At 36.5% G+C, this 26,541-nt stretch overlaps 5 protein-coding genes across 8 annotated transcripts in view; 1 reads left to right on the top strand and 4 right to left on the bottom strand.

Annotated features, from left to right (window-relative positions):
• The window catches only part of soul5l (heme-binding protein soul5, like), a 74,492-nt gene that overhangs the window by 11,359 nt on the left and 36,592 nt on the right, over positions 1 to 26,541 (bottom strand). The window lies entirely within an intron of this gene.
• On the bottom strand, positions 4,545 to 9,093 carry gpr108 (G protein-coupled receptor 108). Its single transcript, XM_077719690.1, has 12 exons — positions 9,030 to 9,093; positions 8,865 to 8,966; positions 8,668 to 8,801; positions 8,514 to 8,589; positions 7,864 to 7,937; positions 7,668 to 7,785; positions 7,071 to 7,201; positions 6,954 to 6,997; positions 6,838 to 6,887; positions 6,239 to 6,322; positions 6,037 to 6,158; positions 4,545 to 5,186 (listed from the first exon to the last, which is right to left on the bottom strand). Exons 2-12 carry the CDS (start codon positions 8,898 to 8,900, stop codon positions 5,099 to 5,101), a joined length of 957 nt encoding a protein of 318 aa, XP_077575816.1. The 5' UTR covers positions 8,901 to 8,966; positions 9,030 to 9,093; the 3' UTR covers positions 4,545 to 5,098.
• Positions 9,383 to 11,816, bottom strand: LOC144198587 (protein GPR108-like). Its single transcript, XM_077719692.1, has 5 exons — positions 11,417 to 11,816; positions 10,703 to 10,822; positions 10,523 to 10,573; positions 9,528 to 9,619; positions 9,383 to 9,467 (listed from the first exon to the last, which is right to left on the bottom strand). Exons 1-5 carry the CDS (start codon positions 11,510 to 11,512, stop codon positions 9,383 to 9,385), a joined length of 444 nt encoding a protein of 147 aa, XP_077575818.1. The 5' UTR covers positions 11,513 to 11,816.
• Positions 14,268 to 17,251, top strand: LOC144197857 (uncharacterized). The gene is made up of 6 exons (XM_077718536.1): positions 14,268 to 14,407; positions 14,469 to 14,541; positions 15,319 to 15,457; positions 15,901 to 16,230; positions 16,311 to 16,538; positions 16,608 to 17,251. Exons 2-6 carry the CDS (start codon positions 14,506 to 14,508, stop codon positions 16,667 to 16,669), a joined length of 795 nt encoding a protein of 264 aa, XP_077574662.1. The 5' UTR covers positions 14,268 to 14,407; positions 14,469 to 14,505; the 3' UTR covers positions 16,670 to 17,251.
• Positions 17,031 to 26,541, bottom strand: part of ubn1 (ubinuclein 1) — a 48,411-nt gene continuing 38,900 nt past the window's right edge. The window contains exons 1-13 of one of the 4 annotated variants that reach the window (XM_077718533.1): positions 22,615 to 22,665; positions 21,305 to 21,406; positions 21,144 to 21,236; positions 20,942 to 21,067; positions 20,252 to 20,334; positions 19,746 to 20,187; positions 19,188 to 19,261; positions 18,947 to 19,070; positions 18,721 to 18,845; positions 18,413 to 18,517; positions 18,198 to 18,341; positions 17,564 to 17,614; positions 17,031 to 17,496 (exon numbers count right to left, since the gene is read on the bottom strand). In XM_077718533.1, the coding sequence (XP_077574659.1) occupies positions 17,304 to 17,496; positions 17,564 to 17,614; positions 18,198 to 18,341; positions 18,413 to 18,517; positions 18,721 to 18,845; positions 18,947 to 19,070; positions 19,188 to 19,261; positions 19,746 to 20,187; positions 20,252 to 20,334; positions 20,942 to 21,067; positions 21,144 to 21,236; positions 21,305 to 21,319 (1,575 nt within the window). In that variant the 5' untranslated portion in view covers positions 21,320 to 21,406; positions 22,615 to 22,665 and the 3' untranslated portion in view covers positions 17,031 to 17,303. Of the gene's footprint in view, positions 17,497 to 17,563; positions 17,615 to 18,197; positions 18,342 to 18,412; positions 18,518 to 18,720; positions 18,846 to 18,946; positions 19,071 to 19,187; positions 19,262 to 19,745; positions 20,188 to 20,251; positions 20,335 to 20,941; positions 21,068 to 21,143; positions 21,237 to 21,304; positions 21,407 to 21,954; positions 22,472 to 22,614; positions 22,666 to 26,541 lie in introns of those variants that run through there. The other 3 variants (XM_077718531.1, XM_077718530.1, XM_077718532.1) reach the window with 3 other exon arrangements.

Genomic DNA, 26,541 nt, shown 5'->3' on the forward strand with positions numbered 1-26,541 from the left:
AAAACGACATAGTATAGTAAGGCTTTTTTCTTTAAAAAACGACATACTATAGTAAGGCTTTTTTCTTTAAAAAAACGACATAGTATAGTAAGGCTTTTTTCTGTAAAAAACGACATAGTATAGTAAGGCTTTTTTCTTTAAAAAACGACATAGTATAGTAAGGCTTTTTTCTTTAAAAAACGACATAGTATAGTAAGGCTTTTTTCTTTAAAAAACGACATAGTATAGTAAGGCTTTTTTCTTTAAAAAAAGCGACATAGTATAGTAAGGCTTTTTTCTTTAAAAAACGACATACTATAGTAAGGCTTTTTTCTTTAAAAAAACGACATAGTATAGTAAGGCTTTTTTCTGTAAAAAACGACATAGTATAGTAAGGCTTTTTTCTTTAAAAAACGACATAGTATAGTAAGGCTTTTTTCTTTAAAAAAACGACATAGTATAGTAAGGCTTTTTTCTTTAAAAAAACGACATAGTATAGCAAGGCTTTTTTCTTTAAAAAAACGACATAGTATAGTAAGGCTTTTTTCTTTAAAAAACGACATAGTATAGTAAGACTTTTTTCTTTAAAAAACGACATACTATAGTAAGGCTTTTTTCTTTAAAAAGAACGACATAGTATAGTAAGGCTTTTTTCTTTAAAAAAACGACATAGTATAGTAAGGCTTTTTTCTTTAAAAAACGCCATAGTATAGTAAGGCTTTTTTCATTAAAAAAACGACATAGTATAGTAAGGCTTTTTTCTTTAAAAAACCGACATAGTATAGTAAGGCTTTTTTCCTTAAAAAACGACATAGTATAGTAAGGCTTTTTTCTTTAAAAAAACGACATAGTATAGTAAGGCTTTTTTCTTTAAAAAACGACATAGTATAGTAAGGCTTTTTTCTTTAAAAAAACGACAGAGTATAGTAAGGCTTTTTTCTGTAAAAAACGACTTAGTATAGTAAGGCTTTTTTCTGTAAAAAACGACATAGTATAGTAAGGCTTTTTTCTGTAAAAAACGACATAGTATAGTAAGGCTTTTTTCTTTAAAAAACGACATAGTATAGTAAGGCTTTTTTCTTTAAAAAAAAACGACATAGTATAGTAAGGCTTTTTTCTTTAAAAAAACGACATAGTATAGTAAGGCTTTTTTCCTTAAAAACGACATAGTATAGTAAGGCTTTTTTCTTAAAAAAACGACATAGTATAGTAAGGCTTTTTTCTTTAAAAAACGACATAGTATAGTAAGGCTTTTTTCTTTAAAAAAACGACATAGTATAGTAAGGCATTTTTCTGTAAAAAACGACATAGTATAGTAAGGTTTTTTCTTTAAAAAACGACATAGTATAGTAAGGCTTTTTTCTTTAAAAAAACGACATAGTATAGTAAGGCTTTTTTCTTTAAAAAAACGACATAGTATAGTAAGGCTTTTTTCTTTAAAAAAACGACATACTATAGTAAGGCTTTTTTCTTTAAAAAAACGACATAGTATAGTAAGGCTTTTTTCTGTAAAAAACGACATAGTATAGTAAGGCTTTTTTCTTTAAAAAACGACATAGTATAGTAAGACTTTTTTCTTTAAAAAACGACATAGTATAGTAAGGCTTTTTTCATTAAAAAAACGACATAGTATAGTAAGGCTTTTTTCTTTAAAAAACGACATAGTATAGTAAGGCTTTTTTCTTTAAAAAAAACGACATAGTATAGTAAGGCTTTTTTCTTTAAAAAACGACATAGTATAGTAAGGCTTTTTTCTTTAAAAAAAACGACATAGTATAGTAAGGCTTTTTTCTTTAAAAAACGACATAGTAAAGTAAGGCTTTTTTCTTTAAAAAAACGACATAGTATACTAAGGCTTTTTTCTTTAAAAAACGACATAGTATAGTAAGGCTTTTTTCTTTAAAAAACGACATAGTATAGTAAGGCTTTTTTCTTTAAAAAACGACATAGTAAAGTAAGGCTTTTTTCTTTAAAAAAACGACATAGTATACTAAGGCTTTTTTCTTTAAAAAACGACATAGTATAGTAAGGCTTTTTTCTTTAAAAAACGACATAGTATAGTAAGGCTTTTTTCTTTAAAAAACGACATAGTATAGTAAGGCTTTTTTCTTTAAAAAAAACGACATAGTATAGTAAGGCTTTTTTCTTTAAAAAACGACATAGTATAGTAAGGCTTTTTTCTGTAAAAAACGACATAGTATAGTAAGGCTTTTTTCTTTAAAAAACGACATAGTATAGTAAGGCTTTTTTCTTTAAAAAAACGACATAGTATAGTAAGGCTTTTTTCTTTAAAAAACGACATAGTATAGTAAGGCTTTTTTCTTTAAAAAAACGACATAGTATAGTAAGGCTTTTTTCTTTAAAAAACGACATAGTATAGTAAGGCTTTTTTCTTTAAAAAAACGACATAGTATAGCAAGGCTTTTTTCTTAAAAAAAACGACATAGTATAGTAAGGCTTTTTTCTTTAAAAAAACAACATACTATAGTAAGGCTTTTTTCTTTAAAAAAAACGACATACTATAGTAAGGCTTTTTTCTTTTAAAAAAACGACATAGTATAGTAAGGCTTTTTTCTTTAAAAAAACGACATAGTATAGTAAGGCTTTTTTCTTTAAAAAACGACATAGTATAGTAAGGCTTTTTTCTTTAAAAAAACAACATAGTATAGTAAGGCTTTTTTCTTTAAAAAACGACATAGTATAGTAAGGCTTTTTTCTTTAAAAAAACGACATAGTATAGCAAGGCTTTTTTCTTTAAAAAAAACGACATAGTATAGTAAGGCTTTTTTCTTTAAAAAAACGACATACTATAGTAAGGCTTTTTTCTTTAAAAAAAACGACATACTATAGTAAGGCTTTTTTCTTTTAAAAAAACGACATAGTATAGTAAGGCTTTTTTCTTTAAAAAAACGACATAGTATAGTAAGGCTTTTTTCTTTAAAAAACGACATAGTATAGTAAGGCTTTTTTCTTTAAAAAAACGACATAGTATAGTAAGGCTTTTTTCTTTAAAAAAACGACATAGTATAGTAAGGCTTTTTTCTTTAAAAAAACGACATAGTATAGTAAGGCTTTTTTCTTTAAAAAAACGACATAGTATAGTAAGGCTTTTTTCTTTAAAAAACGACATAGTATAGTAAGGCTTTTTTCTTTAAAAAAACGACATAGTATAGTAAGGCTTTTTTCTTTAAAAAAACGACATACTATAGTAAGGCTTTTTTCTTTAAAAAAAACAACATAGTATAGTAAGGCTTTTTTCTTTAAAAAAAACGACATAGTATAGTAAGGCTTTTTTAAACGACATAGTATAGTAAGACTTAGGCAATTCTATTTATTCTTTTAACTGAATAATAGTGGGAAAATCTTGGCATGCACTGGGACTTGAACCCAGGACCACAGAGGTGGAAGACCGGCGACTTAACCACTGAGCTACCACCCTGTGAGAGAAAGTGGTACTACTGGTAGTTTTATCTCTTTCATTTACCTGAATAATATTGGGAAAATCTTGGCATGCACTGGGACTTGAACCAAGGACCACAGAGGTGGAAGACTGATGACTTATCCACTGGGCCACCACCCAGTGAGAGAAAGTGGTAGTACTTGTACTTTTACTTCTTTCATTTACCTGAATAATATTGGGAAAATATTTGCAGGCACTAGGATTTGAACCCAGGACATAGTATAGTAAGGCTTTTTTACCTAAAAAGTGACATAGTATAGTAAGGCTTTTTTACCTAAAAAATGACATAGTATAGTAAGGCTTTTTTTACCTAAAAAATGACATAGTATAGGAAGGCTTTTTTTCTTTAAAAAACGGCATAGTAAAAAAAAGCCTTACTATACTATGTCGTTTTTTAAAGAAAAAAGCCTTACTATACTATGTCGTTTTTTTTAAAGAAAAAAGCCTTACTATACTATGTCGTTTTTTAAAGAAAAAAGCCTTACTATACTATGTCGTTTTTTAAAGAAAAAAGCCTTACTATACTATGTCATTTTTGAAGAGAAAAAGCCTTACTATACTATGTCGTTATTTAAAGAAAAAAAGCCTTACTATACTATGTCGTTTTTTCTTTAAAAAACGACATAGTATAGTAAGGCTTTTTTTACCTAAAAAATGACATAGTATAGTAAGGCTTTTTTTCTTCAAAAAACGACATAGTATAGTAAGGCTTTTTTACCTAAAAAATGACATAGTATAGTAAGGCTTTTTTTTCTTTAAAAAACGACATAGTATAGTAAGGCTTTTTTTCTTTAAAAAATGACATAGTATAGTAAGGTTTTTTTTCTTTAAAAAACGACATAGTATAGTAAGGCTTTTTTTCTTTAAATAACGACATAGTATAGTAAGGCTTTTTCTCTTCAAAAATGACATATTATAGTAAGGCTTTTTTCCTTTAAATAACGACATAGTATAGTAAGGCTTTCTTCTTTCAAAAACGACATAGTATAGTAAGGCTTTTTTTCCCTAAAAACAAAGCCTTACTATACAATGACCTAGCAAGGCTAATCATGGGTGTCAATGGCAGCGTCCCCTGCGTCAATCTTTAACAAAAAAGTCACGGTGATACCCAGATCACCATCTTTATTATTAACACTTCACATACAAGAAAAGCAACTTCAGTTGAATGTATCCATATGAAATAAACGAGTTCTCACATCGATATTTATACTCACTACACACCTTTAAATAGCAGTAACTCAAATCATCCGTTAAAAAACGGTCATCAGAATTTAGGGTTGCTGGTTGAAAAAAAAAAAACGCAATGCGACGGCGGGCGTGTTAAGAGAGAAAAACTTAATTCGTTTGGAGATAGCGATGATTTCAGGCGTAGCGACTCGAGATTGCGTTCTGCGTATACGGTCGCTCGATTTACGCAAAAAATCCTGTAGCTAATCGACTTAAATAGAAACGCACACACCTGGAAAGCTAAAATGGTCTTTGGAGCGAGGCCATGGTCCGTTCCTCCCTCTGTCTGTTCCTCCGTCTGTCCAAGAACCTGAAAAAAGTCTTGTTTTGCATAGCCAGGGAGGAGCGCCTGAAGAAACGTGTGGCCAAACGTGGGTGGGTGGCGCTGGTCGGGATGGCGCTCCTCCCTGAATCAAGTCCCGACCTCCTGGCTCACAAAGTGGCCTCCTTCTGCCGCTCGCGTCCGTTGGACGTCTTCTTGACCTTGGAAATGCCTTCCAGGGCGCCCGACTCGGTCACTCTGGACACGCAAAAAGGCAATTAGTGGAGTTATAACTGACATCAAAGTGAAAATGAGAATTGGTTTGATAACAGTGATTTTGACACATTAAAAATGTCCAACAAAATAGACTATTATGCCATTACTTCAAACGAAATAGATATTACTATTACTTTTAGCTTGCAGTGCACATTTAAATCTAAAAACGTAGTTAATAAGGCATGATTTGTACAAGCGCAAAATGTACAAAACGACATAGTATAGTAAGGCTTTTTTCCTAAAAAACGACATAGTATAGTAAGGCTTTTTTCCTAAAAAACGACATAGTATAGTAAGGCTTTTCTTTCTTTAAAAAACGACATAGTATAGTAAGGCTTTTCCCCTAAAAAAACGACATAGTATAGTAAGGCTTTTCCCCCTAAAAAGTTTTTCTTTAAAAAAACCACAAGGTATAGTAAGGCTTTTTTTCTTTAAAAAACGACATAGTATAGTAAGGCATTTCCCCCTAAAAAGTTTTTCTTTAAAAAAAACGACATAGTATAGTAAGGCTTTTTTTCTTTAAAAAACGACATAGTATAGTAAGGCTTTTCCCCCTAAAAAGTTTTTCTTAAAAAAAAACGACATAGTATAGTAAGGCTTCTTTCTTTAAAAAACGACATAGTATAGTTAGGCTTTTTTCCCTAAAAAACAACATAGTATAGTAAGACTTTTCCCCCTAAAAAACGACATAGTAAGGCCCCCCCCAAAAAAACGACCATGTATAGTAATACTACCCAAAATGATCTTTAAATCTCAAAACGTAGTTAATAAGGGGTGATTTGTACAAGCCAAAAATGTACCTGTCGTTGGTATAGCGCCAAAATAATCTTACATTTCATCCATCTCTTCGTCTTCTTCGTCTTGGGGTAGCTGGAGGTAGGGGTTGTTGGAGGCGGGCCGGAATTTGTAGCCCGTCAACACAAAGAAGACCAGCGTGGACACTTCCACCAGGAACTGAGGACGGAGACAGGGGTTAAAAACACAAAAATAAAGCTCACCCTCGTCATTGCTCAGGCGCTTTGAATCCAGAGAACCTCGTAGAACCACTGCCACTGGAAAGGCATGGTGACCTTCAGCAGGATGGCGATGATTCTCGTGAAGTAGATGTAACACACGATCTGACAGGGAAACAAAAGTTAAAAACCAAAAATCAGGGTGACAAATTGTTGGATTCATTCTGTAATACTATTATATGTGTGTGCATTTAATCATTTTTGTATGAGAGTTTCTTCACTTTGTCTGGGGCGAGCTCGGGGTCGTAACATATCACTGAAGACTGTTTACTGGAAGATAGGACTGACCTTTACCCCAGAATGCAGACCTGGAAGGACGCTTAAGTTGTTTAATTTCCAATGGAGTTGTTTTTTTTGAGTTCCGATCTTAATTGTTATTATTGAATACCTGATATGTGATAATTGTTACAGCTGTTGTTTTTCTTATGCAATTTGATTAATTAATAACCTTGTAATTGTTTTGATTTGTGGCCTTAAATGGGCAGGAGAAATTGCCGTTTTCCAGAATCATTTGTGACGAGGACGATGTCAAAATGGAATTTAACCTATAGATAATTAATCAGATAGTATAATTATTAATAAATCTAACACAAGTCCTGAAAAATAAGGTCAAAACCTACCATGACGTAGTAGTGACGGAAGAGTTTGAGCTTCTCCAAATTCATGGCGGCTGCAAGTCAAAAATCAAAGTCAGTTAGTCTCCGGAATTCTTTGGTGGAATCATCCGCAGACTCGCCTTTTCCGTCGGTGCTTGATGCCTCTTGCAGGTGACGGATGGACCTGCCAAAATATTCGCAATGTGTAAGTTTCTGTTCTGAATCGCGGAATGGGAAGCAACGGGTTAAAGACAAACCAGACGACAGGGAAGAGGATGGCGCCGCAGCAGATGAGGTCTACCAGAAAGAGGATCTCCTTCCACAGTGGGTACTCGCTGGAGCCTTCCTCGGTGGACTCGATGATGATGTACGCCACGTTGGCCAGACACTGTAAATTTGTCACAAAGTTAACAAAAACAAAATGAACTCCACTGAACTGTGATTTTGTGTTGCTTGGCACAAGAATAAAGCTCAATATATTTCAAATAGATTCCTTTTTTTCAAGAGTTAATTCTTGCATTGAAATAAAAAACAATGACTTAATTTTGGTTACCACATATCAACAATGCTTAAAATAACTAAGGAAAAGTGAGAAGGCTACTTAGGTATCAAAATATAATGAATACTAAAAATGTTTAACAACGTGAAAAAGGGAAAACTTATTTAAAATATGACGTTTTGTTTCAAAATGAATTGTTATGGTGAGTTAAAATGCTAAGCTAAAAAGCAAAATTTTCACATTTGTTTTCAATAGCTGAAAACAGTTTGATTTTTAAAATTAATTTTTGTAGTTTCTATACAAAATGCCTAAAAACCGTGGCAGTAAACTACAGAATATTTGCAGTATTTATTACCTGCAGTGGGATGACGATCATGAAGATTTTCTTCTCCTTGTCCGACAAGATGTACTTGACAAAAGCCCAGCCGGTGCCGATCAGCGCCAGAGTGATGAACAGCAGTGCCCCTTTGAGCCTGGGAGGGAGACCCCGTTGTTATTGTCTGATGCACTCTCCAGGACATAGAAATAAGAAGGTGGGCAGGCTGACTCACAGGTGAGTGATGTAATACATGACGGCCCAGCCCTCGATGGGGTGTCCCTCCGTGTTGATGAAATGATAGTTGATCTGAAAGAGAACGAGAGTAAGCTTTGTGAGAAGAACTTGGCTTTGTTGACCGCATCTGACCAAGAGTTGAAAACGACATAGTATAGTAAGGCTTTTTTTCTTTAAAAAACGACATAGTATAGTAAGGCTTTTTTTTCTTCAAAAAACGACATAGTATAGTAAGGCTTTTTTTTCTTCAAAAAACGACATAGTATAGTAAGGCTTTTTTTTCTTCAAAAAACGACATAGTATAGTAAGGCTTTTTTTTCTTTAAAAAACGACATAGTATAGTAAGGCTTTTTTTCTTCAAAAAACGACATAGTATAGTAAGGCTTTTTTTTCTTTAAAAAACGACATAGTATAGTAAGGCTTTTTTTTCTTTAAAAAACGACATAGTATAGTAAGGCTTTTTTTCTTTAAAAAACGACATAGTATAGTCAGGCTTTTTTCTTTAAAAAACGACATAGTATAGTAAGGCTTTTCCCGTAAAAAAACGACATAGTATAGTAAGGCTTTTTTTTCTTTAAAAAACGACATAGTATAGTAAGGCTTTTCTTCTTTAAAAAACGATATAGTATAGTAAGTATTCAGACTTACGCTGTGGAAGACCAGCGATGTGGACTTGGTGAAAGCCAGTGCCGCCATCAGCCAGTGGATCTTAAAAACGCTGTACCTACAACACAAGCCACATTGACAATGTTGACAATGCTCCATCACCCTTCAGAGATAGGCGTGCGGTCGCTTGCCATACCTGTGCTTCATAAGCGTGTACACCCAAAACAAAGCGGCCGTAAAGAAGACTGCAGCCATCGCGATGTAGAGGCGGGAGAGCGGGATTTCGGCCGCCGACAAGAACCCGCCTGGATTCTTCTCGGTTACTTCCAGCTGAGGGAGGGCAGGCGAGGGGCGTTATGGTTAGCGAGTCGCGTCGGACGGCTAGATACTCACAGTAAAGGAGTAAGGCAGGTCGATGCCGGGCGCCATGTTTTGGCAGTAGTAGAAGTTAAAGTTGTACAGGCCTTCGGAAAGCAGGCCGAGAAGCAGATGGAACTGTGAAGGAGAAAAGGTCAGTGGGGTCACATCGCCGGGGTCACATGGTAAAGCCGCACTTACATCGAAGGCGTAGGTGTCATTGACCTTCTCCAAAGCCAGTGTAATCTGCTTGGTGGACGCCAACTGAAACCAAACGTAGATTTAAGATTTTTTTTTACAACTGCGGCGATAAGGACTGAAAATCTCACTTGGAAATCCATTGTGGTCTTTTCATCTTTTTTTGGCTCCACGGGCTCGGCGTTAGTTTTCGCCTTTGTGTCGTCCACCGTCGAAACGGGGGTCTTTTCGCCGTCTTCCACCGTTTCCGCGGGATTTACCGGAGCCGGGTCATTGGCTTCCCTTTTGGTTTTCTGACCTGAATGAAATAGGCGTTACGGATTGGGCGGGGCAGTCCAATACAAAGGGTTAAGACGCTAACCTTTCTCTTCGGTTGGCACGCTGGGCTTCGGTTTGCCGGTCAGTACACCGTCATGATTTCCGAGGACGTGGACATTGACGCTAGATGGCGAGAAAACGGTCATCATTTCTATTCCTCACATCGCGTTGGCGTGAACTTACCTTGAGCTGCTGATGTTAATCAGAAAGAGGATAAGAGGCTCATTGCTGGTCACTTCGGTGATCTTGAGAGGACATGTCCCAGTCTCTTCAGCCTGTGAAAAGGGGAAAAAGAAAAAAAACATGGCATCAAAACGGTTGCTAATGTAAACAAAAACGTGTCAAGTTCTAGGTTTCTGTTTTGAGGAACAAAGTATTACATCAAGACATCAACTGTCACTACACAGGGTGAGAAGATTACTACTTCTGAGTAATATGCACTGTGAAGTCAATGTGAATGTGTCATTAAAAAAAAAACACAGAAGTGTTTGTAACGAGCCTAAAATAAATCATGAATCCTGTTCCAGACCAAGTTTAAAAAAATGGACCTCTCAGAACAATAGCAAATGGCCTATGCTACATAGCTAGCAAGTTTCAAGACCATTGGTTCATGAATGATGAAGAAAAAAGGATTCAAAAGTTAGTGTTCACAAGAACAACAACAACTATTTAGCCTGTAATAAAAGCACTTTTTTTTCTAGTGTCGAACGGTTTGGCCTGTAAAACTACATGTTTTGATTCCCACTATAATTTTTTATAGCTGGAGTACTTCAAAAGTCTCAAAATATTTTTGTACTTTCTTACCAAAAGACATTCAAAATTTGAAGTTACATTCATGTCTTTTAGACAAATGTTAACTGTTGTTCCACATTTTGTTACATTAATAACAAAGGATGAGCTTGTCATTTGGGTTTTTAATTTTAACAAAATAAAGGATTTTTAAAAATTAATTTCTATTTAAAAATCTCAAAAACGTGTATATGGACAATTTTGAGGTCAACAATAGCTCTAAATAATTCATCGACTATCAAAATAGTTAACAATTAATTTAAAAATGAACAGAAAAACGTTGGCAGCCTTAGAAAACGTTGTGTAATACGCTAATAATGGAGTTGGATGTATGTTTATGGCAGTTATTATTTGATAACTAGTAATGATAAGGTATTGGGAATACTCACTGTGTAGGACAAGACTCCACTCACACGGGATCTGGAAAGAGTGAACCCAACCTGAAAAGAAAGAGAGTAATGTATCACATGATGGGGAATGAGTGCAATTTTGCACGTGACTGACTCCTTTTTTTCACCCCAACACAAGCGAATGTGATGAAGTGAACAAGCCGCCATAAAGCTTCTTACCGGGTTCAAACTGTAGTTGACGAGCTGTTGTGGGAGCCGTAGGGAATGTAACTTCATGTCCAGGGTTCCATTGGCATAAAAGCCAAATGTGTTGAGGTGGACGAAAAAGCGAGATTCATTCTGGTGATTGCAAAGAAGCAAGACATTACTGGTCAGACAAACTTGACTGTTGCCACATAGTGACTAAAGTACTTTTTAAGATATAAAATCAAGAAGAAGAAACTCAGTACTATAAAAAGTTGTCACCAAGTGTTAAGAGGTAAATACACGATAATAATTGTTTCAAAAAGTACATATTAAATCAATAAATTCCTTTTCCATTAAAAGGGTGGAAGAAGTTTTAGCTGAATTTCAGAAGTGAACTTTGGTGCCATTTGTTTGTCAACAAGAAAAAAATGTCCACGTCGAAATGTAGCAAATCGAAACGTTGCGTTCACGTGCAATTTAAAAACTTGGAATTTCAGAATGTGGTGCTTAAGAACCCGTGACAATTGAATTGCATGCTTTTTGGCATTATACAAGTATAATATGCAAAAAAATAACATTAAAACAAAACGTGTAACTAACCCCTAATCCACATTTCAAAAGTGAAAATTGATAACGTCAAATGATGTAATTACATATCGCGTGGGTTATTTTTACTGGCATGGACGGATTTTGCTACTGTATTTTTGGGGAGAATTACTCGGCTATAACCGCAATTTGACGACTTACCTTCAGCGTGAGTTTGTGTATCCTTGCTTTGCATCCACTCAGAAAAAATAATAGTATGAATCCAGCCACGACACCAGTTCGTTCCACCACGGCCATATTACCGCAGAGAGAACGAGAAGCTACGTTACCAACCAAAACGATGTCCGAAGCGGTTCCGTCCCTCGTTTGCTAACGTTCTCCAAACAACAAAAATATGAGCAACGCAGATAAACGGCCAGCGAAATATACTTTAAATCACGTCGATTATCAAAAAATACTACTATTTGGTGAAGCCGGCGCGCTTACATTGCTACAAATCAACGGCAGCTTTGAAAATTTAGCATTTAGCTCATATCGCTTCCTGGTGTTGTACTCGCGACTAGCCAAACATTTAACAAGGAACCGGATGTGACGTTGGCATATCCTCGTCACTTCCAGGATAGAGAAGAGAGAAAACAAAATAAAAAACGCTCTTTAACTGTCATATTTATTTAGTAAATTCATTTTGTGGCGTGTAATGTTTATTTTTGAAACATGCAGTGGCGGAATTTGAATGAATTATGGTCATATGAAATGCAGTGTTGACAGACCACTTCCTGTTACACGTCGCGATGTATGATGACGTCACGTACGTCTATAGGTTTGAAACGTGAAAACAACAAAGTATTTACGTAATACGTCTAGGGCCAATCATGTATAATAATAATAATAACAATAATAATAGTAATAATAATAATAATAATCTGCCATTAATGCCAATGAATAACGACCATCCAGAGGCAGTCAATAATAAATAAAACTGCCATAAAAAATGTGTTATTGGGGGCCATAACCAGAGTATATTTGTTTTTGTTCATTTTAATTAGATAGTTATCGTATTTGAACTATGATTTAATCTTACAATTCTTAAAAATATGTTGATTAAAAAATGCATGAATGACTCAAAATGTGTTGTGTACACCAGATTTGTTATTTTTTTAAGTGACCAAAAAAAAAAAAAAATAGAAAAAGTTTGCCTACCTTATTCGTTGATACATAACTCTCATTGTTTTGAATGGAAGTACAACTCCTAAGTTCTAGCCCTCCCTGAAAAAGGAGAAAAAATAAAGTGAAAAATAGCACTCTATCTTAAAGTAGAAATGACCACAGAACTAAAAAAAAAAAACCCTACTTAAAAACTTTATTTAACATGGTCTTCATCACACACACAGCATTTTATCATCAGACCTATGACATCATCAATTCAATCTCAACCCCCGTATTTTCATACATTGTATGGCTCATTTTTCCATGATGGATTTTCACCCACCCACATAATCATAAGGGGTGTGCCATGCCTCCTTGCCCAGTGTACTGCAGCACTCCACAGCATTATTCTTGACCCTCCCTTCCTTCCTCCCCCGATATACCAACAGAGAACGCCCATGGTGCCTTTGAGAGGCCAAAGCAAAGGAATTGCCTGGTCATCAGCTTCACACACATAACCAAAACACACACACTAAGACCCCCGTCATAAAAAGCCAAAGACTCACCACTCTGACATTGAGGCGTTTTAGACGGAGTACTCCCAAAACGGTCACCGTAGAAGATATAGAACTTCTTGAGGGATGTGCGCCTTAAGGTGGATCAAAGTCACTTTGCTGCTTCACCTGTTTGGTCCAGGTAAGTCATTATTACATATTAAAAAGTAAAAATAGTCACATAGAGAACTGGAGGTGGGAAATAAATCAACAAGACTGTAAAGAAAGAAGTGACATGGTTGAAAAGATACAGTGGAAATGTCATTTTAGGATCTTTGTTTTGATTTAATAAGAAAAAAAAGTACTTTGTACATAAGTCATTTCTTCATTTGAAAATATATTGCATTTTAAATATCATATGGAGTCATGAGTAAATAATAAATTAAATTAGAATTTAGAACACTATAACATAGATTTACTGTGTTATATTGTATATTGATTTTATCCCATTATTTTTCTTTACTGATTGGCTATCAGAAATTACATGATTAATTTTTTGTGTTAACAAGTTTTTAACAAATATTTTCATTTAAATTGTGGTATTTTTAAGTACAAAAAAATAAAAAGGTTAAGAAATGTCAAATTTGAGGTCCTACATGCATTTTAAATACCATAGAGTGATGATTAGTAAATAATAAATTAAATTAGTATTTAGCACATTATAACATAGAAGACTCAGTGTTATATTGTATATTGATTTTATCTCATTATTTTTCTTCACTGGTTGGCTAGCTGAAATTACATGGTTATTATTTTGCTTATTTTTTAGTGTTTTGAGAAATTATATTCATTTAGATTATTTTAAGTGCAAAAAAATGGAAATATTATAAAATATATCATATTTGATGTCCCACAGTCAGTCTTATGCTTACAGTAATCCAAGAAAAATTAAATTACTAAAAAAAAAAGAATATATATGGTAGGAGTCGTGTTCCTAATGGCTGACAAAAGTTATTTACTTCAAAAAATCCAATTCATTCACGACTGAAACACCTCAAGACAAAAAACAAAAAAACCCTAACAACTATCGGAAAAGTCGAGGGGCGCAGATATAAAATCCCTCCCAAGCAGGCGCCGAGGAAGGAGGAGAAAACGTTGGGCGTCCAGTGGAACAATGGCGCTGGAAAAGAGGAGCTTGTTCTTTGGAGTTGGGCAGGGTGTCCGTCCTTCCTTCCTCAAAGGAACACATTGGGTGGATTCAAGCCCGCAATAAAACAATGGTACACAATAGATCATCTCAAAGCGCTCTCATTTCACATGATAGCAACATTTCTATTGACCTTTTGTCTGCCGTGTGTAACAATGACTCAGCCAAGATGAGGAAAAATAATCAAGACGCAGCATTTGGCCTCTAATGAAAAGTCTGCTTTTCAGCTACTTCGTCTCCCACGGCAACGCACGCACCTGACGCGTTTACGACAATACCGCCATCCGAAGATGCGGAAAGTGCACGTTGCCCTTTGACCTTGTCGCCCTCAACTCTGGTGGTTAGGTAAGGTGTAAATCTAATTTGTGGAAAAAACAGAATTTGGTTCTAAAGTTGATTTGTTCAGGTTTGGAGATCCGGTGGAGGTCAACTGCTCAGTGCCGATGGAGATGTTTTCTATGCTGGGATGGGTCACATTGGTGAGAGCAATTCAACTTTTGTCCCACTTTACACTCCACAAAAACATAATTTCCACCTAAGCAACCAAATTCAAAGCATTTCCACCATATTGAATAATGTAGGCTCTCCTTTTTAAGTCTGAAACAAGAAATTCTCTCAGAATTTTGACCAAATCACCACCATATCCCATAAAGTAGGTTCTCTTCTTTAAGTCTGAAACAAGTTCTCAATAAAAATGACCTTTGACCTCATTAACCCTATATTAAATTCTTTAATTTCATATTACTGACATCTTTAGCAACCTTTTATTCAATCTTGCCAAATTATTTTTCCTGACCTTTTTGGTCATTTGAGGTAACTTAGAAAAACAAGAAACTCAATCTCTCAATTTTGTGATTATTACAAACAAAAACAATTTCAAACTAACTACGATCACCCTGTCATGCTAAAACTGAAACCTCTACACAACCAAAAACTGCGCAAAATTCAAACCTACAAGCAAAAATATGTCCACACTTAACTGAAGAGTGAAATACAAATTCAAGTATTAATAAATATGTATGCTTAAGTTTTAAGCCATCCACAAATATAGCAGCCATTTAATTGCACTTAACAATAAAAACCAACAAGACCCTCCAACCATTCTACAATCGAAAAATCATACTATTCCGGACCATTAAATATTTACTATATTAAATGAATATGGAGCAAAAATCCAATTAATTTTGAAAAGTAAACATCCTCAAATTCTGTAACGACCCCCTAACGGCATAACATGTGATTGATATGATTTTCAGCTGTCACCGCAGCCCACCACGGATAGCTTTCTAGTGTGGAAAGTGGACCACCTGACCGAGTGGAGCATCACCTCCATGTGTTACGCCGTGTCAGACCTAGAAGGATCTTGTCACCGTAAACTCCCCGTCCTGGTCTACAGTAAGTTTTAACTCCAAACACAGGTGTCAAAGTGGTGGCCCGGGGGCGAAATCTGGTCCACCACATCATTTTGTGTGACCCGAAAAAGTAAATCATGAGTGCCGACTTTCTGTTTTAGGATCAAATTAAAATGAAGAGTATAGATGTATATTACATTTCAAGATTTTTCCCCTTTGAAATCAATCATTGTAATTTTTTAATCAATTTTTTTTCTGTTTTTAGTTCAAAAATAATTTTGTAAAATCTAAAAATATATTTAAAAAAAGCTAAAATAAATATTGTTTTAGATCTATAAAAAAATGAATATTTAGGGTTTTTAATCCAGTTATTTTAATCCATTTATAAAAAAAATATCTAAATATTATATCTAAAATGGTTCGTCTCAGTCCAATTGAGGGGCTTGTGGGACTTCAGTCTTTTGTCTTTTCCCATTTTCCAATCAGAACCCCCAGATGACGTCTCCCTGACTTTAGCGAACCACACGGGCTCCCTATTGGAGCACCACGAGTTCTCCCTCCACTGTACCGTCCACAACGTGGCCCCGGCCAGAAACCTCCTTGTGACCTTCTACCGAAACCAAAGCCGATTGGCGCAATTACACTCCAACATAACGGACGACACACCTGTTACTGAAGTCTTCGCTCTGGACGTCCTCGCCACGAGGGAAGACGACGGCGCCAACTACTGGTGCGAGGCGGAACTACAACTGCAGCCAACGGAAAGCCAGAAACCCATAGCGGTTGCGTCGGAAAAAGTCACAACAACTGTCCTGTGTAAGTCAAATGATTAGTTAGATTAGATGACTATTAGCAGCTACTTTTAGCATTTAAAATATTATTTTTTTTACCCGCAGTTGGTCCACAATTGCTTTGCCCAGCAAAGCTTCAAGTAAAGATGGGAGAAAGCTTACACTGTGACGTCCGAGGAAACCCCGAACCGTCGGTTATCTGGCTCAAAGATGGCCGCAAGGTGATCCCGCCCACTCGCTGCAGTAGAGCGCACGCTGGAAAATACACAGTACTCGCCACAGGACTTTTTAAACAGAATGTAACCGTGGAAGTGGAGGTGGTCAATTGCAGAGGTACGATTTTTTTGTGTTTAACTTTTTGAGTCAAAAAGTGATCTAATTTTACCTTTTTTTTTGTTTTAGGCACTGCAAGTGTGTGTAAAAAACTCTTCCTGCTGCTTGTACTGATGGTGAACTTACTGTGAAGGTTAAAAAACAAACAAAAAAGTCTCACTGCTGTTAATACAAATGTCCGCTGCTGGGAGGGAAATTTTTGTCAGGGACTTTTGGTTTAGTTTTGTATTAAGATTGTTGTTTTTGTGTTCAGGATGACTATTATTTTTGTATATTTGCGATAATTACAGAGTGCAAATTTTATGGCCAGATATCAGATCACATGGAGATGTACTGAAGATTTTGGCAAATGTCCCTGGACTGCCAATTTGGTAAAAAAAATCCCTCAAAAAGGCAACTTGGTGCCTGTAATTTGAGTAAAATAGCTTCAAATGAATTGGACGTCTTTCTTGGATATTTATCATCAATTATAGCCAAAGAGCTCAAAATAGCTGCTGTCTAGGTACTTTTAATCATTTTACACTTTTCCAAAAACGGCATATTACATTTTTTGTGTGATTAAGTGCAACACAAATGACAAATTTGAAATAACTTCCCCCCAAAAAAATCCCCACCATGTTTTAGGGCCATTGTGAATCATCGACGTCAAATACATTTGAATGTTTTATATATGCTCTCTTATTTTTTAAATTTCATCTTTAAATAAATATATAAAAAAAAACATTAAGGACGTCCCATGTTTTTTTTTTTTGTTATACCCAAGTTTCAGTCCGAGTTGGAATCCAAGACGATGACTTCGTTATTCTCCGCTGTGACGTAGGAGGCGCTGGAACCTTCGACCGGCGAATCGGCTTCGTGGGGAAGGTCTTCTTCGTCTAGCGGAAGGGACATTGTGCTTTGATCCAAAACGGGCGGAATGACGATTGAAGGCTGCATCTTCTCAGATCTGGACTTTCGCCTGGTCACAATTTCAATAAACCTTCATTGATCTGCTTTAAGAAGCACCGAAAACTGGCTATACTCACGGAAACATGGCGTGCAGTCCCAATAACTTCCTGCTCTCTTTCAGTAGCACCCTAAAAAAATAAGCAGCACTTGAACGCCACTCGATATCGGTGCTTGGACGTTTGGTCGCCGGTCAAATGGTGACAGGGAGTTTATTGTTGAAACCAGCTCTCAAAATTATATTCAGTTTAATATCCAAGTACTGTTTAATATCCAAGAGATAATTTAATATACAAGTACTGTTTAATATCCAAGTACTGTTTAATATCCAAGAGATAATTTAATATACAAGTACTGTTTAATATCCAAGTACTGTTTAATATCCAAGAGATAATTTAATATACAAGTACTGTTTAATATCTAAGTACTGTTTAATATCTAAGTACTGTTTAATATCTAAGTACTGTTTAATATCTAAGTACTGTTTAATACCTAAGTACTGTTTAATACCTAAGTACTGTTTAATATCTAAGTACTGTTTAATATCTAAGTACTGTTTAATATCTAAGTACTGTTTATTTTCTAAGTACTGTTGAAAAAAGTAGATATTTAGATATTAAACTCTCTCTGATGAATATAATTTTGAGAGCTAGTTTCAACAGTAAACTCTGTCACCATTTGACCGGCGACCAAACGTCCGGTCATGTTACCTACCTGGTCTGCATCCAGCCTTTGGGCCAAAGAGGTTTGAAGTCCTTGACCAACAAGGCCTTGAGGTAGTCATCAAATTGTTGGTTCTCTTTCCTTCTGCCTTGAAAAAGGGACATTTTCTGTCTAAGAACATGACAGAGCGCCTCTCTAGACGCAGAAGGAGAAAATGATAATTGTTGCTTGTCCTATTTATAGATTGTATATTTTCACTTGATCACCTGACCCGCTCGTTCCACTTGAACAACTTCCTGGGCCCGCCTCCTTTTCTGGAGCCCTTGTCCTCCTCCAAGTCGTACTTGGCCTCACTTCCGTCATCCATGGCCCTGACGACCAAAGGTACATTTTAATGTTAGCAATTGTAATTTCTTCAAATTATCGGCTGCTAACAGAATTTTTTTTCCGTTTCTACAGTTTGTAAGGAGCATGGCGCTATCATTTTTTGGAATCCAGTGTATTTTTTACTATTTAGGCCTTCAATTTTCTCAAAAAATGTGCTTTAGGGGTTCATTTGAACGACCAAACTCACTGCAGGGTTTTTCCTTGCTCATATTCGTGACGCCGTTTCTTGAACTGTGCAATCTGTTCTGGCATGGCTCGCTCGATTGCCTGCCTCAGCTTCCACATGGGATCCTCCATATTTGAAATCTCTTCCTATATTGCAGAGAGGGTGAAAAAAATAACAAAACCCAATGGGTAAAGAATATAGTAATGTCCGCTACTGGTATGGATGGAGCTAGTGAAGAAGCACTCACCGCCATCTTGAGTCTCTTGACTCGCTTGAGGAGCGTTTCCTTGCTGCAGGGCAAGAAGGAGGACAGGTGCGTGTACACTCGGGACCGCAAGTTGCCGCCGTGCTCGCGACATTGACAATCGATGCTTATGTGGAAGACAGATCAGAAATGTCAATGGAAATTGAAATTACTTGCCATTTTATACCTTAATGAAAACCTTCAAAAATGTACTTCATTCTCTATTAAAATGTGTGATACTCACTCAAGCAAAATGGAGTTGATTTCCGGGGTGAAAAACTTGAGTTTGGACTCTCCCTCCGCGGTCTTGGCTGCCTGCTGAAACACATTTTTAACAAACATTTAACATAAGAAACATTTTTATAGATCTAAAACAATGTTAATTGTAGTTTTTTAAAATAAATTTTTAGATTTTACAAAAAAATGATTTTTGAACTAAAAACACCCAAAAAAATGGATTAAATAATTATAATTATTGATTTAAAAGGGGAAAAATCAGGAAATTTAATATACATCTTTACTCTTCATTTTAATTTGATCCTAAAACAAAGTCGGCACTGATTATTTACTTTCCCGGGCCACACAAAATTATTCGGCGGGCCAAATCTGGCCCCCGGGCCTCCACTTTGACACCAATGCTTTAGGGGAATGAAGCTAAAGGCTCACACAATGAAATTATAGGAGAAGATGAAGGACGGAATCAAGTATTTGTGATGTATAGTGATGCCTTCATACATTACATTTTTGTGGATTTTTAAAATGTATTAATGGCGACCAACCAATTGACCAAGATAGACCTTACCATCATCAGAGTCTTGATGCTGTCCTCCAGGGTTGGCGGTAATCCCTCGGGAAAGGCGACGCACGGCAACCATCCCACGCACGCCGGATGAACTTTCGCCGCTTGGGTGGTAGGAGGAGTCACTAAATCGACTTCCGGCGGCCCGTGATAGTCGGCCTCCGTTAAAGACGGCGGCGAAGGCACCTCGTCGCCGACGTCCAACAAGCAGTCCAAATCGATGTCGAACTCCACCGTGCTGGCGGCCTGGAGAAGGGCTTGGTCGTCGGCGGCGCCGATCAAGCTGAGCAGAGGGTCGGCCAATCCCGAGCCGCCTCCGGCGTCCGCCGCCATCTCCGTTTTATGGCGTTCCAGCTCCTTCTCCAGGCGGAACTTCTTCAGCATGCGAGTGACGCTCAGAGGGCCGGTTCTTTTTTTCCCCTTTTTTGTCAGATCGTCATCAGCGCTGAAGGAGAATGCTGGCATTTCGAAAAACATTTTATATATCAACATATTCTTACTAAGCTTACCTTGACTTTGCATCTATATCGTCCTTATCCTGTTGAACTTTTCTAGATCTCTTCTTCTGCCTCTTTTGTTCTTCTTGGACTTTCTGGACAGTTACCAAAAAAGGGATTATTTATTTATTTTTTACCCATTTACCACTCAACTCAGAAAGTTGTCCTTCAAAAAACAAGGATGTCCCGTTTGGTTCGCCATTTTAGAAATAATATTTAGATTTTTTATTCTATTTTATAAATGGATTAAAAGAACTGGATTAAAAGCCCTGAATATTCAGGTTTTTATAGATCTAAAACAATGTTTATTTTAGCTGTTTTAATACATTTTTTAGATTTAGCAAAATTATTTTTGAACTAAAAACAGTAAAAAATGAACTAAAAAATTACAATTATTTATTTGAACGGGGAAAAAAAACAAGATTTTTTAAAATATTTTTTTTAGATTTTACAAAATGATTTTTGAACTAAAAACACAGTTAAAATGAACAAAAAATTACAATTATTCATTTAAAAGGGGGAACATCAGGAATTTTAATATACAACTATACTCTTCATTTTAATTTGATCCTAAAACAGAAAGTTGGCACTCATCATTTACTTTCTCGGGCCGCACAAAATGATGCAGCGGGCCAGATTTGGCCCCCGGGCCGCCACTTTGACACCAGTGTTTAAAAACAACCGAGAGATTTTTCCACCTACCTGGGAAGCCTCGGGCGGGGACTCATCCCTACTGGTTTCGGAAGCCTGTCGGAATTGCAGCACGCCGGTGTTGACGTAAAAGCCTCCGAATTCGGGAGCGATGGAAGACGGCACGTATTCATCGTACTGTGGAAACAACATTGTTCTAATTCAAAACACACAAGATGATTTTTTGCTTTTCTTCCACGCATTTTGTACTCACGGCTTCCGAGTTGTCAATAAAAGAATCCTCATCGTCGTAGCCGTCACCGATATCAATCAAGTCTTGAAGGCGGTCCGGCTTTTTCTTTGTGGCCTGCAAGAAAGATGGCGTTTTCTCCCTGGCACTCCCCAAAATGACTTTTGAAGAGTAAAATAACTGACATATTTTTCCTCCATCTTCCGCACAAGTTCGGTGATATGCGCCTGCTCCCTTTTTTCTTCAGCTTCAAACTTGTTGCTGGTTTGGACTTCATCTTTATTGCCCTTGTGGGGAGAAAAAAGCACTTTTTAAGCGGTTCAGGTTACATGAACAGATTAATAGGAAAGTCATTCATTTTGATAAGTCAGGAGAATACATATACACACAATTATATGAAAATGACTGAGGACTACTCTACAATTATTGGTCAAATTAAAATAAATGAGCTTCCAAGAATTAATTTCATTATGTCATGTAAGCACAACTCAAGCTTTCTGTGCAGGCAAAATTCAATAACATTTTCATTATTTGCCGATGAAAACTGGGCCACAGGTTCAACTCCCCTGGCCTACATACTAATGTTGTTGCAAAACAAAACGACTCATATACGCCCAATAAAAGTTAAAATTTGGTTTAAAATAAATATAAAAACACGCCCGAAGTACAACAATTTAATTCCAATAGCTAACGAAAATTGAGCCGCAAATTCGACTCCCCGGGCCTAGCTAGACCATTTTCAAATGTAAACAAAAAATAAAAATAAACAAACACACCCGTAGTACAACAACAATTTGGTTCCTATATCAATTTTAACCCCGTTTGTCATTTTTACCTTGTCCGCTAGCAGTTGAACGTAACTAAACTCGTTGAAAGTGTTTTGTTCTGGCTCCAACAAGGCCACAACAAGGCGGACCGTAGCCGAACCGGAGTCCGGGGATGGGGACCCGGCCCGGGCCGGTCCGGAGACACAACCGCTGTCCGTCGACGCCTTCGCCTCGAAGACGGTTCTGGTAACCGTCTGGGGCTTGACGTCACGGGGCAGCTCGGTGAGCCGGACCCGACGTGCCTGGGCCATCTTGCTAGCGAACAAAAACGCAGTTTTTTTTGCCGCAGCCTAGTTAAATTTAACGGTTAAATCAAATTAGGAGTGCCGTTGACTAGAAATTAAGCGTTCAGTGGCGTCAGGTGTGCAGTTAACGGCACAAAATGGCCGGCGGTCGTCATTACTTTAATAGTTTTAGCTTCTCTGTATTTACACAGCACAAGTCCGTTAATTATACCCATAACTCGAGGAAAGTATGATAAGTTGACAAAAAGAATAAAGTGGTTGGGAATTAAAATATAAATGAATAAAATGGCTGTCAAAGTCGGAAATACAAGTGCGCAATGGGAAATACATCATAAGACATCATAGCTGTTCAACACAGTTACGAGGGAGGTCACATCGAAATGACATATATCGGCACGGGCGTCGTCACGGTTTCATCGTTACCTCAAATAAATGTCCCTTTGAATTAGATTTTTTTCATCAAAGTGTGGTTTTTGGTCAGGATCGAAACTCAGTTTGGACTGTTTCAAGTGTTACTGTAAAAATCCAACAACTATGAGGAGGGCCCGATCACGTGATCGGAGATGTAATTGATATAAGTTGATATAATTATTTGATATACATAATTTAAGTTAAATTCTAACTATTCACACTGGCATTAATTAAACGTTCCCTTCTTCCAAATCAAGCAAATTTGCCCAATTGCATTAGTAAATTAAAAAGAAAGTGCAGTACATTTCTCCACCACAGAGCGGCAGTAAAGACAAGCTAAAAAGGATACACCGTATTTTTCACTTTTTGACAGGATATTTTCCTTAAATTAGGAATAACCCATAGTGTTAAACACACAAAAATATTTCAATAATGCTAAATTAAACATTTTAGGAAAATACCTGTACCAGATAAGTGTAATAGTTATGTGTCAGGAATCTAATAACATAAAACTATATATTCCTTTGCTATTGACAATTTAACTCCCATTTAAAAGTGCTTGTATAGTAAGAATTTGGTTTCCAGCTACTGCCAAATACATAAAACAAAGCTTGGCACACCTAATGAGAAATCCTGCTGACTTTATTAAATCTGATGAACAAGATGTTTCCTTTAATTGGGAATTGAAATGCATTCATCCTATTGCACCAGGTGCCCATGTACCTCCCTCACATATGTTTATTTGGGATCCAATTCAATTTGTACAATTTTCCATGTGCTGCCTCTTTTCAAATTACCAGACGGGGCAACCACTTTCACATTTTCTTCAAAAAACAACAATTGTTCAAACACAGAATTAAGTCAAATTGTGAAGTAACACAAAAAAAAACATGTCTACAATGTCTTTTACTGTGTCTGTATTCTCACCCTCTTGCTACTGTGACAACAAAATTTCCCAAATACGGAATAAATAAACTTATCCAATGTCCAATTATAAAAAAACACTAAGTTTTTCCACCATTCCCAACCTAAAATCCCCTATATATATCCCCTTAAACATACTTTTCCAAATCAAAACCTAATTGCAGTCAAAGTAAACAAACACTTGGGGCCTCTAGTCTCGGAAATGGAGTATTTATCTCATTTCAGAGGGTCTTAAAGAGCCCGGCACGGCTACGTCACCCCCCCCCCCCCCCTCTTGCACGCCAACCCGCCGCAGTCACTCTGCACGGAATTGACTTTGACAATTACAATAACGGGATAATTGCAATCTGTCACCATACATTCCGTGTTAGCATATCACTAAATAACCCATTCGGAGGGTGATTGCCTCCACACATGTCCTTCATTTGCATAACCCCCCCACCCCTCTTTGCAGCCCACCCCTCCCACATACACACACATACACACACATCCTCCACCACCCCATTTTTGTAATTATACATGAATTTCACGGTGCAAGCGCAAGGCTTTTAATGCAAATATGGATCCCCTCCACCTCCAAAAGGGGCGTGTGTGTGTGTAAGGGGATCAGATTGCAGCCAATTTTGCTTTGTCAAGCCCCCCCCCCCCCCTCAAAGCCCCCACCTCTTCAACGTGTTAATGGGATGGAAGTTATTTGAGCCGATGACACGGGCTGCATTAAGACAATAAACACGATGGAGACAATGAACCAAAACACACCCGAATGGACCAAAAAAAAAAAAGATGGCCGGCCGGGACAGATGGACTCGCCAAAAGGGAGGGGCGGGGGGCTCAATATGTGTTTGCGAGGTGGTCTACTCGGTGACACGGGCCCCGCCGGTGTGAGATGAGAGTGGTTGAAATTAGAGGACAATACTGGTTCCCAGAAGTGGATCATTCATTCATTCATTCATTAACAGAAGCAAATGGAGGCCAATATTAATGAAGTCCTTCTGTGTGGAAGCTTTTGTTGTCAATTGGAGGAGAAGGAGTTAAAAATCAAAGTTGGGGAGGGGGGGGGGTGTTCATCTTGGCTGGGCAGGATTTGCATGAGAAATGAGTCAAATAATTGCAATAGGGTTGACGTAAAGGATTATTTGGAGAGTTGCTTTATTGCTTTTTATGGGGGTGATGTATCAGAAATTTGGGGGAATATAATGCGCAGAAATATTGCCAAGAGGAAACTGTAGGATGGTAGTTAAAGCTTTTGTAACAGTAGATTTGTGGGTATTTTGTTTTTTTAAGACTGAAAATTTGGGGCTGGCACGGTGAGGAGGGGTTGGTGTGGGGGGCTCGCAGTGCTGGGGTCGAGAGGTCGATTCCTGGAGTGGGTTTTCCCCAGGTACTCTGGTTTGACTCACATTCTCAAAAATATGTATGCTAAGATAATTGAAGAGTCTAAAATAATGTGTCAAAGTGGCGGCCCGGGGGCCAAATCTGGTCCGCTGCATTATTTTGTGTGGCCCGGGAAAGTAAATCATGAGTGCTGACTTTCTATTTTAGGATGAAAATAAAATGAAGAGTATAGATGTATATTACTCGATTTTCCCCCTTTTAAATCCATCATTGTTTTTCGAGCGGAGCCTGACCACAAGCATCCCAGAATCGCATGTTTGGATTTTACGGCGCGTCCCAGAGGTCGTCGCAAATGTGGGTAAAAAAGCCATTTGGAGACACGGCCTCTTTTTCTTGGACGCCATTGCAAAAGCCTGGTGGCGTTTTATAGGCCTATGAAACATTGGAAATTGACTCGGATTGGAGTGGAAATGGACATCGTGGGGCTCGAGTCAAAAGGACGACGTACAAGTGATGACGACTGGATTCGCTTCAACGACGGACGGTAGCGCTTTGACTTATGAGTATTCATCGGGTGGCGCTTGTAAGTCAAAATTGGAATATAGTGTAAGTACTTTTGAAAAAATATTGGCAGGTAGATTACCAATAGTTTTTTTTTCTATTACTAGAATGATAGTTATATATTGTATTGTTTTATATGCTACATTATTGTATATATTGCTATTTTACTATATTTATTTTCTATTGTTTTGAGGGAAAATGTGACTTTAAACTAAAAATTAAATGGAAATAAAAGTTGAATTGTATCAATTTTGTGTAATTTTGAGTAATTACAAATGTGTGTGTATATATATATATATATATATATACATTTCATTTTTTTAAAAAATATAATGACATTTTATATGCATATGAATGTGCATTTAAACTTCATCATTATATTATTGTCATTATTGTCATTATTGTCATTATTATCATTATTATCATTATTGTCATTCTTATCATTATTATCATTATTCTTATCATTATTATCATTATTCCTATCATTATTATCATCCTTATTATTATTAGTTATCATCATTTTTATTAGTTATTATTATTAGTTATTATTCTTATTAGTTATTATTATTGCTATTATTATCATCAATTGTGCATTTAAACAAAATAATTAATAAAAATAAAAATGGAATTGTATCATCGGTTTATCATTGTATTTTTATAACTGCTATTATTTAAGTCATGTACTTTAAAGTAGAACAACAGAAGTCAGAAAATACTTCCTTTCTTCTTTTTCTTGTAAAAAAGCATGTATCTTTAATTACTGTTATATTTTTCAATTACTTAATGATAAAAAGGTAAGCAAAATGAGTGAATACATATTTACTTTTATTTCCTTATGATTAAATAATATCAATAATGAACAAGGACCACAAGGAGGTTCAAAATAGGTCAAATAAATATAAATATTGTCTTTAATCCCGCCCAGTTTGCATGAAAATAACACAAACAATGTGCACTAATTTCCGCATGACTGACTGATTGTTTTTCTTATAGTCACCGCTAGGCGGAGCCTTTCACCACAGCCCTCGCTTTGATTAAGCTTCAAATGAGCTGAATTTAATGAACGCTGCCTAATTAGACCGGATAACAGCTTTAATTGATAATTCATTATCTGCCACC

Source organism: Stigmatopora nigra, chromosome 6, assembly GCF_051989575.1.
Source record: "Stigmatopora nigra isolate UIUO_SnigA chromosome 6, RoL_Snig_1.1, whole genome shotgun sequence".
NCBI classification, from domain to species: Eukaryota; Metazoa; Chordata; class Actinopteri; order Syngnathiformes; family Syngnathidae; genus Stigmatopora; species Stigmatopora nigra.

What these genes read in the sequence shown, in the direction of transcription:
- LOC144198587 (XM_077719692.1), bottom strand. Translation starts at nt 11,512, where the DNA reads ATGGCCGTGGTGGAACGAACTGGTGTCGTGGCTGGATTCATACTATTA. An exon ending in TCAACTACAGTTTGAACCCG is followed by an intron (nt 10,574 to 10,702) that starts GTAAGAAGCTTT and finishes CTTTCTTTTCAG; the next exon opens with GTTGGGTTCACTCTTTCCAG. An exon ending in ATTAACATCAGCAGCTCAAG is followed by an intron (nt 9,468 to 9,527) that starts GTAAGTTCACGC and finishes CTCGCCATCTAG; the next exon opens with CGTCAATGTCCACGTCCTCG.
- LOC144197857 (XM_077718536.1), top strand. Translation starts at nt 14,506, where the DNA reads ATGGAGATGTTTTCTATGCTGGGATGGGTCACATTG. An exon ending in TGCTGGGATGGGTCACATTG is followed by an intron (nt 14,542 to 15,318) that starts GTGAGAGCAATT and finishes TATGATTTTCAG; the next exon opens with CTGTCACCGCAGCCCACCAC. An exon ending in GGAGGTGGTCAATTGCAGAG is followed by an intron (nt 16,539 to 16,607) that starts GTACGATTTTTT and finishes TTTTTGTTTTAG; the next exon opens with GCACTGCAAGTGTGTGTAAA.
- gpr108 (XM_077719690.1), bottom strand. Translation starts at nt 8,900, where the DNA reads ATGGCGCCCGGCATCGACCTGCCTTACTCCTTTACT. An exon ending in ACCTGCCTTACTCCTTTACT is followed by an intron (nt 8,802 to 8,864) that starts GTGAGTATCTAG and finishes GCCCTCCCTCAG; the next exon opens with CTGGAAGTAACCGAGAAGAA. An exon ending in TCCGTCACTACTACGTCATG is followed by an intron (nt 6,323 to 6,837) that starts GTAGGTTTTGAC and finishes TTTCCCTGTCAG; the next exon opens with ATCGTGTGTTACATCTACTT.